Source organism: Mesocricetus auratus, unplaced genomic scaffold (genome assembly GCF_017639785.1).
Source record: "Mesocricetus auratus isolate SY011 unplaced genomic scaffold, BCM_Maur_2.0 Super-Scaffold_100010, whole genome shotgun sequence".
In the NCBI taxonomy this organism is placed as follows: Eukaryota; Metazoa; Chordata; class Mammalia; order Rodentia; family Cricetidae; genus Mesocricetus; species Mesocricetus auratus.
Genome location: NW_024429194.1, coordinates 58,597,069 through 58,609,350, shown reverse-complemented (window position 1 = coordinate 58,609,350; position 12,282 = coordinate 58,597,069). Strand labels below are relative to the sequence as shown.

General features: G+C 44.9%; 1 protein-coding gene across 3 annotated transcripts in view; it reads right to left on the bottom strand.

The window, feature by feature from the left end:
• Positions 1–2,460: 2,460 nt before the first annotated feature.
• Positions 2,461–12,282, bottom strand: part of Stat1 (signal transducer and activator of transcription 1) — a 42,251-nt gene continuing 32,429 nt past the window's right edge. For 2 of the 3 annotated variants that reach the window (XM_013123959.3, XM_021235559.2), the window contains exons 20-25: positions 11,850–11,944; positions 10,855–11,000; positions 9,301–9,486; positions 8,253–8,328; positions 7,267–7,366; positions 2,461–4,061 (exon numbers count right to left, since the gene is read on the bottom strand). In XM_013123959.3, the coding sequence (XP_012979413.1) occupies positions 4,047–4,061; positions 7,267–7,366; positions 8,253–8,328; positions 9,301–9,486; positions 10,855–11,000; positions 11,850–11,944 (618 nt within the window). In that variant the 3' untranslated portion in view covers positions 2,461–4,046. 3 annotated transcript variants of the gene reach the window in all.

Genomic DNA, 12,282 nt, shown 5'->3' with positions numbered 1-12,282 from the left:
GTTGTGAGAAATGAATTTTCCTAAAACAACTAAGGTTTCCTCTGCACTGTTGAGTTGTAAGTCTAGCTGTTTTATATCCAGCCTGCTGTGAGCCAGGGGGCATACAGAGTCATGTGGGATGTTTGGCCCACAGGACCAAGATGAGACCTGGGAGGCCTCAGCTGTCACTGTTAGTGGTGGGCAGGCTAGTTCAGCTCGCCAAAGGCTGGTCCTGTGTGTGTACAGTTAGCGTGCTCAGGAGATCCCTGCTGCACTGTGTCATTGCAGGCAGCCTTAAAGGACAGCGTGTTTCTATGGAGCCTTGGAATCTACTGGGAGAGCAGATCCAGTGCTGCCATACTGGCATCTGAGTTGGACTAGCTGGCGGCTCCCCTGAATTCCTCTCATGTTGAAATGGCTTTCAGTTCCAATGACAGAATGCCCTGGTCCTCTTGGGCTTAAAAAGTTAGTGTCTGGTTTTCTAACCGTAGAGAAGGTATGCGAACATCATACCAACCACATTTTCATTTTAGCAGAGTTTTGTGCCACAAACCAAGCTGCTTGGTTATAGGAACTGTGGTGAGGCCATCTCTATCACTGATATTTTAGAACTTGAAGTGACAAGTGAAATTATCTGGTCCAACCCACTCCTTTATTGATGAAGCTGGGACCCATGAGTGAACCATGATATGGAACTCTCAATCCCATATTCTTGCCCTGAATATTTTAAATTCCCCGAATTTAAAATGAGGTGACAGAAGCTAACCCAATGGGCTGGAAGGCATTACAGGACTGCTCAGAGGGCTCATTCCTGTTCTGGAGCTTGACCTGACTGGGCCCTGTGGGGCAGCCATGACACCAGAGTATCATGACTTTACATACAAGGCATGGGAAAGGCTGCAAACACTCCCAATGGTAAAGAAACAGTAAGGAACTGAGTGTGACAGCATTATAAAATACAAAATTCACAAGTCTGACGATAGGTATGTGACATCTCTACCTTTTGGGTAGCTTTTCTTTGTGTACTCAAGCATAATTTTAATAAATTATTGTTTTTTTTCTATAACAAATCATGTTGGCCCTTTAAAGTCTGAGTACAGAATACACAGCCCAAAATTAGTTTCCCAGAACTGGAAAGCTAGGTCTCTTTATCACTGAACAGTCAAGGCTTTGAAGCTGTACTGAGGAGCCTGGCTTCCTGCACTCAGTTTAAATGCTGTTTCTTGGAATTTATGCACACTCTTCTGTAACATTTACATTATCTATAGCTTTTGACTAGTTGAAAATACTAGATTATATACACTACATGTATATACAGGACATGAGTGCCTGGTGCCCATGGAGGTCAGAAGAAAGTATCAGAGCCCCTGGAACTGGAGTTCGGAATGCCTGTGAGCCACCTTGTAGGTGCTGGGAAGCATCCATTGTAAGTGCTCTACTCCACTGACCATTAAACTTAAATGGGTAAAGTCACTACTGAAGGTCCGGCCCAGTATCTGAGAACATCTTAAGTTTATGACAATGGGGCATTTGTTTTCTTTACTAATGTCTTCCAAGCATTTAGAATAATGCCTGATTCAAAGCAAATACTCACTAATTTGATGAATAAATGAGTGAATCTCAAAAGATGCCTTCAGGTAAATAATACCCTCAAGATGGGGAGCAGCCTCCCAGCTCCAAAAGTAAAGGACTTTTTAACTTTCCAGCTTAGTATGGCACCGTCCCTGTGCAGTGGGGTGTCATGGGTCTGCTCTGTTTGCCAACACATGCCTTCACATTCCACATTCGTTTTCAAGCAGTCAATAGATTTCATTTAGGGCTGGACAGATGGCTCAGAGGTTAAAGAGCACTGGCTGCTCTTCCAAAGGACCTGAGTTCAATTCCCAGTACCACATGGTGGCTCACAACCATCTATAATGAGATCTGGTGCCCTCTTCTGGTGTGCAGGCACAGAGGCAGACAGAGCACTGTATATATAATAAGTAAATCTTTTAAAAAATAGATTTCATTTATGTAACACCACCTCAGAAAGTGCCTAAATACAATCAGTTTATCCAAAGTGCTACATATATGCTAGTATACCATCCTAAACATAACTGAAATACACAAACATCCTTAAGCTAGGTCATGTTTGGTGACTTCTTACAACAGTCAGTTACCTAAGAATGTAAATGGGTTGTTTTCCATGAACTTAGATACCTCTCTTATGTCCTGCCCCCTCTTTTTTCAGGAGTTATGAACTCACATAGCCCAGGCTGGCCTTGAACTTGCTGTGTAGCCAAGAATGACTTTAAACTCGGGACCCTTGTGCCACTGCCTCCTCACAAGCGACCTCGCCCACTGACCTACCTTAAACTGCCACAGTTACTGTGACTACCAGGACAGTAAGCAAGGGTAACACCTAAAAATTAGTGTTATTAAACATTTTAAAATAGGCCTGATACATAAATGAGATACATATTAAACCAACTCACAATAAAGGACATTTTAAATATCTTTATATATTAAATACTAACAGGAGACTAACATCATTTTAACATTTCTCAAAGTCTCAGTTCAGCAGAATGAAACTGTAGCAACTATTCTCAATAGACAGCATAGCAACAGTTAGATCTCAGCATTCAGAAACAGTACTTTTTAAATGTTTCGTTCCTTGATCATTTCAATTTAAGAGTCTGTGCAAGCCCAGCTAGTCCCGCTCTGTACACAGAAAGAGAGGGGGCCTCCGTTTCTGTGTGGGGCTAAGGAAAGGCCTGTGCATGCTTAGCGCTGTACACACTTGCCTTGGGGTTTGAAGTGGACTTGTCGCCACCCAAGTAAAACAAAGGATTATGGGACAACACAGCTGTGGTGGTGACAATGGAAGACAGATACAGATGCATGGACAGCAGTCTGTGACAGCTGCCCAGAAGAAACTTGCCAACCAACACAACACTTGACCTACTGAACTGTGCTGGTACCACTGAAGAAAGTGAGAAAAACAGCACATGCTATAAAACATCGTCCCTCGAAAAGGTGTGTTACAAGACACAGGACAGACCGTGGAACCTTTTGTGAATGTAACTGTCAGAAAAACACATTTATCAGTGAAAAATAGTTCTCAGTGCTGTAATATAGGTTGTGTTTTGAAATTATTTGATACTCATAGTTGACTAACAATTCAAGTCAGCTACTACCTTTTTTTCTCCAATTTTATGGCTAATTAAGACAACCAGCTAAAAACAATAAAGGCAGCCTATTTAAGAACATGAATAGAACTGCCAGGTTTATCTAGATCTCTAATTTCAACATTAAAAAAGTATCTGCCTTAAGAAAGCTGGCTCCCTTAATGGATGTGCAAAGATAGTTTTATTCAACTGGTGACCAAAATGACAGCAAAAACCACTTAGCTTGGTGGAGTATATATTAAACAGAAATGTTCTTTCTTCTATGGGTATTTAGTTTCATTTAGCCATAGCCAACAACAAAGCTAACTCTCTGCAGACAGCAATTGTGCCTTTAGTTATACGTGGCCAGTGCAGAAGATGTTTCCTCCTACTCAGAGGAGGGTGTCCACTACAGTTTGAAATATCATTGTATATAAAGTGGGCTTTGAACTGTGCCATAGGTAAAACAGTGGAAGACTTCCAGTCATCAAGCAGAGGGGATACACCAGTATCTTCAGGACAGAAATATTCCTACATCAAGAGGTCCCCATAACTGTGCATCTGTTCAGTGACGTGTAGCAGTTGGGCCCTGACTACACAGCATTTACTGGATGTTACTATATTTCTCACCTTTCCCAAAACACTCGCACTCTAGTCCCGATGCCTTGGATGGATCTGTTTTTTGTTCACAGAATATATTTTGCATAAGTGACTTTCCATTTCACCTTCAGTAAAATGCATGAAGTCCTTCAGAGTAACAGGTTTCTAATTAGAGAAATAGCCACTTGCTATCAACAGGGTGCAACAAATGTGTTGTTCTTTCTTGCATTTCCCTAGAGATACAGCATGTGAAGGAACAGTAGCAGGAGGGAATCACAGATGGGAAGAAAAAATGTCTCCAGAGAAGAGAGAAATTCGTGATTATACTGCGCTCATCTGCAAAAAGACAAAATGCAGTTAGGTTGATTGCAAGGATCTCATGACATGTGATTCATGTGTCTAAGATTATTACCCTTAGAGCAAGAGGATGCCTCCTATTAACAAGTTACCACCATGGAACCAGAAAGTCTAGCATGTCCCATCCTCCCTGAACTAATCAGGGCTGCTTACATCACCTAAACTGATGGGTTATTCCTCTCTGGCCTGCTGGATCAATTTGTGACTCGACCCAAACAGATTATATAAAGCTTTCTGCTGTTATGCAAGTCTGGGGACAGCAGCCCGGTAAATCAGCTCATTCAAAATGAGTGTGAGGAAATGCTGAGCCATATGCCAGAGGGAGACAGGGATAAGAGGGAAATGATGACGTTCCCTTAAAGGCCACTGAGTAGACAAAATAAACAAAACCTGTTTCCAATGTGGGCCAGAGAAGCAAAATCACTACAAAGCACTTCAGCCCCCCACCCTAGCCTGCCCAGCTGCCCTGGATACAGGAGTTTGTAGCCAGTAAACTGTCCATCAGACTACACTGGCCTGCCACGGCCTCTGACTTGCATGCTGGTACACTTCCGTTGTCTCTGCGATGGGTCTGTCCCCTGGCTACTCTGAAGACACTGCCATTGCATGTATGGTGTGCATGCGCTCCTGGCATCATCTGTTCTAGGGTGAGGGCCAGGCTGCTGCTACACATCCTTCAGTGTAAAGCAGCCCCACAATTACGAGTTCGCCAGCCCCAAATGCCAGAAGAACCAACACAGCACTAGACCACAAAAAGCCTCTAAGTTCTAAGAAAGCAATTTTAGATAGAAAAGTCTGTTGAAGAGTTTGCCTCAGGTTGCAGTCTGTTTGATGGTACAAATATGTAGTTAAAATGGTGTTTTATAGGAGCAGGGGGAGAAATGGAGAGAGAGAAAGAAAACCTGCATCCAAATCCTGTCACTATGTGACTGGCTTATTAACTTCTACAAACCTCAAGTTCTTTGTGTACTAAGTTGGCTAATAGTGCCTAACACACAGGTTTGGTCAAAGGAAGCATGTATAAAATGTCTATCACACAGAAGAAAATAGCAGATTGTGTTGGTATGAGCTCTGTCTGGACAAAGGCCTCTAGAAAAGTATCCTGATTTTACCCCAGGCCGAGGGGCAAGCCTGTTGTATGGAAACATTAGACTACATAAATAGCAAAGTCATATTATAGAAAACCCTGGTATACTGACCCTCATAGACAATCAGCACTAAGGCTGACTGGCCAGCAACCCTCACTACCTCTTAAGTTCATGGCTACCACCTCCACGCTTGATGGAAATAAGCCAGCTGAGAACTGAATTCACCTCAGAGCACACACCTAATTCCATTCGATTTGTGACAAAGTCTATGCAAGCCAATGTGGCCTCCAACATGAGATCCTCCTGTTTCAGCCTTGCAACTGCCGGGATTCCAGACAGAGCCATCTCACTCAGCCCTCATGCTCTTACTCCAAGAGTTAACGTAGGACAGATGTCACGAAAAGGCTTGAGGATGCTGTGGTCCTCACACTGTGGAGCACACTATGCTAAAGTTAAAATGCTTTGATAGGCCAATCTCGTCCTCACCTTGCCTAATCAGCCTCTGCTACAGATTCCCTGAGGCCCTCGGAGGTTCACCTAGAGACTACTAGGATGAGTGAATATTTATCACATACTAATTTATTACATATATCCTTGTGTAGCTTCCATAAATCAAACAAAATTGCTAGAACAGAATGGCTTCAGGCAGCATCCAAAGACTGCAAACCCATTTCCTGGAATTTGTTTGAGGGTGTAAAATGCCCCCCACGGTGTCACTGCACCAGTGTACTGAAAGCAGTGCTCCTTGCACAAATGAAGGAACTAATAGCCTAGTTTTTTAGGTCACAGGGAACAATGGTGATGACAGCTGGAACTCTGCATGCCAAATTCCAACCACAGGCCTCTTATCCAGCTCTGCCTCGTCTTCACCTTAGTAGATGCAAAGCGCTTCTGCCTGGGGCCACAAACTCGAGCCATCAATGGTGGCACCGGTGATGTGATCACTGGTGATGTGATGGGATTCTCTGAGCAGCAAAGCAGGTGTAAAAGCTCACCCTGGTTTTGGACCCTTTGATCTAGCTTACATTCTCTGAAACAGTCTTTACCATTACTCCATGTGTGAGATTTGCAGAATACTTTTCCCAGTACCATAAGAATACTGCTTCACAAAGACTGGAGGTCACTTTGCCAAGACAGCAGCATCGCTCTGTGACCACACTAAGAAGCTGAGCAATTCATAGCTGTCAGGAGGCCCTAAGGCAGTATTTTCTAAGCTTTTCAGTCTCTTCATCAAGTGTTGGAAGTCAAAGTCACATGAGACACAGGCATCGATGAGGCGACCCTTCAGCATTCCCTGAGCACATGATCGTCCCTTGCCCTCTCTCCTGTCCCCTTCTCTGACTCCCATTACTGAACTTTTGCTAGGCACAAAGTACACAGTGATGAAGAAAGACCCACAATGGCTAAGAGAATTATTTCTGAAAAACGCTAAGCAAGCGTTGAAAAATGACCTGGCCTAACTCCAAGTGGAAAAGGGCTTAACATTAAACAGCATCAGCAAGACTGCCCGTCAGCCAACAAAGCACGTGGGATGATGGATCTCAGGCGGAAAGGCAGGTGGTACTACGGGTTCTGCTGAAAAGCATCCCCCAAAGAAGATTCTCTCTTTTGTAAACACAGTGTTTCCAGTTAGATCGTGACGCCCACTAACTCTCCCTCCCTGAACTGTTCTTTCTGCCCATCCTGCACAGCCATGGAAGCTGGCTCCATGGGGTGAATCTGAGCTACAAAGCAGGCAGAACTGTTCGCCGCTGCTAGCTAGTGTGGAATCGGTGCACCACCAGGCATCTGCCCCTTCCTAAGAATAACTCCTCCAAGGCCCCAGCTAGACACTGCAGTCACAGGAATACATCTGCCTCTCGAAAACCTTGGTCCCTTAATGTGTGAACTTTCTACTTCATAGGGGAAGGGAGCTTGAGCGCCTGTAATACTAGGCATAAAATCCAGCTGATGCTGCAGCTATCTTAAACACACACACACAAAAAAGCCCTTTCCATGGCCCAAGGCTGCTCCTCACAGACTTCAGACCTGCTGCAGGACCAGCCTGCCTCCGGCTTTCTCAGGGTGGAAATACCCCTGCCGCAGTACTTACTTACCATACTATCAAAATCAGGGCCCACTATCCGGGACATCTCATCAAACTCCTCTGGAGACATGGGAAGCAGGTTGTCCGTGGTCTGAAGTCTCGAAGGGTGCCTAGAAGAGAGAGAGGGAAAGGCCGGTGTTAACGCCAAGTCACGTGGGCAGCGGAAACACTCTTTTATCTGTAACTGAGTGACCACTTCACATTTTTATTTCAGGAAAGCGCACACTTTATGAAGTATATCGGAAAGAGTACAGGTGATGGAAGGTTTCTGTCCCCAGCCCGGCCCCGGGGGTTCACTACACTTTAGACATGAGGGAGCAACCATCAGACTGAAGCCTACACCACTGCTGCCTGGTGAAGCCTCGGTGTGAGCATGTGCAGTGTGGTCCTGAGATGGCAGACTCTTGAGGCTTACCCTGGACAGAGCTAAGCACCAGAGAAGTGTCTGGGGAATCCCTCGTCCCTACCTTGAGGGTTGTATGCGGATAAGGCTGCTCCAGAGAGTGTTTTTACATGAAGACTACATCCATTCACCCCAAGACAGTGCTGCAAGCCAAATAACTGACAATGACTTTCCAAAACTTTCTACCTTTTATGAAATGAAACAACAAGATGAAAGCAGGTGGAGAAATGTATCTCAGTTATGACTTTGGCCTTTTCTCAATTGAAAAGAACTACTTTCCCATTCATCAATTTTTGTTTATTTTATTCATACTTCTTCAAAGTATCAATTTGGGGAGAAAGTATATTCCTCACATACAACTTTGTTTTATTTTTATTTTGTTTATTGTTGTTCTTTTGTTGTTGTTTATCTTAAGGCAGTAAAATGCTGACAGGCAGTCACACGGGGACTAGTTACGGTCTTTCCAAAAAGTCCGACTGTGGTGGCAACATCAACTACAATAGAAAAGCAAGCTACAAGCCAGTACAATCAATGGGCCCCAGCCATGAGGCTGGCCTGAGGTTTGAACATGTCAGTCTTCTGTGCTCACTTACACTTCAGACACAGAAATCAACTCAGTCTTGATGTATCCAGTTCTCTTAGGGTCGTCCAGTTCCATTGGCTCTGGTGCTGGAAGCAAGCACAGAATGAACACTTCACGTTAGTAGAAATTACATGGGAGCGGAACAGTCTCTCTGAGAGACCCATTTCCTCAGTGTTTGACTTGACAGCTTATTGTCCCGAAACTTTATGGGGTCATGGCCTTCCTGCGTAAGTCATATGAAATCCTAGCGGGAATGGAGAAACAACCTGAAGAAAGCCAGGGATCTAGTCGATTTCCTCTCCCCAAGGCTTGTAATCCTACAAGAAGGTGAGGGAAGCCCATGCGTGCAAAGGTCCAGCAGATGGGAGATGCACAGCTGTGGGGGTAGGCTAAAGGCATCTTCACTCCAGAGTCAGGACACTGCTCGTTTGCCTTCCTATTTCAAAAGCTATTAGCTTTGTTGGCATGTTCCAAAACTGGGCAGGTCTGACTGGAATTTTTCCAAATGCAATCCCATGAACTGAGAGGCCGACTTGTGTTCAAAAAGGATTCCTGTTCATAATAAGTCAGAGCAACAGGCTCTATCAAGCAACTGAGCCCACCTGAATGGACCTGAATGGACCACTCATTTACCCTGGACCTCAGTTTCTTCCTTTTAACTCAAGCAGGCTAGAAATTAGTTAGCCTTGGTTCCTGTCCCTTGCCTTTTCATGTGGAAAAAGTAGTAACAAATACACAAAACCAGAAACAGACTTTCCCAGTATCCTTAAAAAAGAAATGTGTATTCATTTCTTACTAGTCACATCAAGTCAAGCAATACACTTCATTTCAACTTTACTGAGTTTATGCTGTTTTTAAAAAGCCTGCTCCATCAATTCAAACATGATGGATTGGAAACACTGACAACATGGGTTGGCATCTGTGCCATCATGATGCACCTATCGGATGCTGAGGACCAGTGTGAGTCACTGAACTTGTCTGGGAACAACTGAGCAGCAGGAGGGACCTTGTTGCACTCTCCCTCACTGGGGACCACAGCTGGCTGGCTTCACACTCACCTTCCTTCGGCCTGGAGTAATACTTCCCAAAGGCATGGTCTTTGTCAATATTGGGGTACAGATACTTCAAGGGATTCTCTGGAATATTCTCGGCAGCCATCACTTTGTAATTGCGAATAATATCTGGGAAAGTAACAGCTGATAGTTCTTTCTTCGTGTAGGGTTCAACCGCATGGAAGTCGGGTTCTAAAAGGAGGAAATCAGTGAGTCTCATCAAGTACCAAACACCATAGAGAGGACTAAAGCTTTGCAGACAGATCCCGGTGAGACCCAGGTGCAGCCTGCAAGGGTCTGTACGCCAGGACCTCTGTATTCTACAGAAACGATAACCCTCCTTAAAGGAGGAAAAGCAAGTGCTGCTTTGACTGGTAACAATGCTCTTGTTGCTCTCTGGTCAGGGTCTAGGTCTAGCCCAAAGCTCGGCATCCTTAACAAAGCAATGCCTGCTCAGATAACTAATTACTGCCTGAGTTACTGGGTTCAGGCTGCAGATTACGTTATTAAAGATAGGTTCCCTTCCTACTTTTCCTTTCAGACTGAAAAACCCTGTTTTTTTTTTTTTTAATCTCTTGAAACAAAACAAAGATGCTGCAAGCCACTTCTTCCCTATAGCCCTCCGGGCCTAAGCTGTGCTTCAGTCCTCTGTTTTCTGAGTCCAGGATGGCCCTGCTGCTCCAAGCTCGGGCTTTCCCTCAGGGTTCTGACTGTCCTGTAGTCAACGCTGCCCTGCTTGAGCTTCCCCGGCTGCTAAGTGTCTTCCTCTTCAACCAGTCTCCTAGTTTCTGACTGTCCTGTAGTCAACGCTGCCCTCCTTGAGCTTCCCCGGCTGCTAAGTGTCTTCCTCTTCAAACAGTCTCCTAGTTCCATCTCTCAGTGGCTTGGGAAGGAACTACCAGGAAAAGGGAAAGTGGGCGGACCTCAGCACCCACCATCTACGGTAACCCAGCTCCAGTAGCAAGCCCTAAGCAACTGCCAGTTTGCTACTATTACTGTTCCATCTGTTCTGTTCTGTCTTATAACAGGAAACCTGCTGTATAGCACCAAGGCTTTGGAGCATTTTAGTCATTTGGCTAAACAGAGATTTAATATATGGCAGGCAGAGACAAATGAGCAGCTCCTCTACCTGAAGGTGGGCTGAGCTGCACCTCATCCTCGCGGCCCCTGTAACAGTGTGGAGAAACTTACAGGACAAAAGTCACGAAGCCGGACCTCGCCTGGAGCGAGTTGAGTCTGAAATCTTTACACTGTGGAAAATATGATCCCTTCTAACAACTTGGTGCAGATAGTGTTGACTCATATCCTTGATCTACAGGCAACAAACCTGAGAGAAAGGAAACACTTGGCCTTGTGCTTTCAAATGCATCATTTCCCCAACATGCCCCAAGATAGCTTGTCACCAGTGCTCTTGGTGGTTTAAGGCTCTCATGGAGACTTAGCTGTGTAATTATAGGATACACAATTTCAGTTCCAAAGTTACTCAAACTGACTGATCTGCAGGGGTGGATTCCAGACATGCCAGGCAGGTCGGCCTGTGTGCAGACTCGCCTCACTCACCGCCTCCATTCTGGGACCGCTCCACCCACGTGAATGTGATGGCCCCTTCCCGGGAACTCTCGCTAAACCTAAGCAGGAACGTCCCGGGCTGCTGGTCCTTGAGCAGAGCACGCTCCCGCTCCTTGCTAATAAAGCCCATGATGCACCTGGACATTCAAGAGATGAAAAACAAAGTGGAAACATTTTGTATTTCATTCATGAATTTAATTTTCATTTTGACTTACAATCTAAGAAGACTGCTGACACTTGAAAAATAGAACCTATTATTAAATGCATACTTTCAAAATGTTTAACTGAGACTAAAAGAAGCCTCTCCTTTACCCATGGATATATATGCTCAGGTAAGAATTAAGATGAATGTGGCATTGGTGTGAAGCCCCATAGATAGATGATGGATCTTCTACTGTTATTCGCTGATTGTAAAAACCATGAAAAATGCCTGCATATGCATCTCATGCCGGAGATGTGGCCTCAGATGATACAGTTTTATACACCAGCACTTCTCAACTGAAAGCTATTGTTGAGGTATCAGTTGATCCTGGGAACAAATGAGCTAAACACCTTTTCTTTTTTTATTATTATTATTAGAGTCCCACTGTGTAGCCTTGGCTGGTCTGGAACTTGCTGTGATCACAGAGATCGGCCTGCCTCTGCCTTCAGAGTTCTGAGGATACACTACCCTACCTGGCAGGTTTTGCTTCTTTGCTAGGCAGTACAGTAAATATTGACAGTTTTTGTAGGAATGAATGAATACATTAGTGGCTCTCAGAGGCTTTTGTTTTGAATTTAGCTCTTAAAAATATATACATATATTCTAAGATATGCCTAATCTTATGGGGGGCTCCTCTCACAAAGCCTTGACACCATGTGAGTGTGCATCTCTGTGAGGAAGACAAAACTCCTTTCAAATAATGATGCCCAGCTCAAACCTTGTCTCAGCCTTAAGAGCACATGCTAAAACTGTGTTTCCAAATTCAGAGCTCGGTGACCCTTACCCGTCATTCCAGAGGCAGAGAAGGTGCTTCTTAATGAGCTCTAGGATGGTGTCAATCCAAGGCCAGAAGGAGAAGTTTTTATCATTAATATTTTCCTGCAAGTATACAAATGCACAACCTGTTAACCAAAGCAGTGGCTTGCCCTGTCCCTTCCAAAGAGGCCCCAGGGCAAGCACGAGTGGCAGCTGTCCCTGAGTGGGGGGTGCCTGGGTCCCCAGCCTCTGACTGGCTTACTGGTGCTCTTCTTTTCCCTGGCTCCCTCTCCCAACTGCAGCACCCAGCAGGGATGGATTCCCCATGACTGAAAAACAAGGGCTGCCCTCACACTAGCAGAGGCCAGTGTGAGCAGCTCAGCTCTAGCTGGTGGCCCTGGCGTGGGTGTCAACATCCTGTACAAATGCCCTCAGCCTGAGGGTTCTGCACCAGACACTGC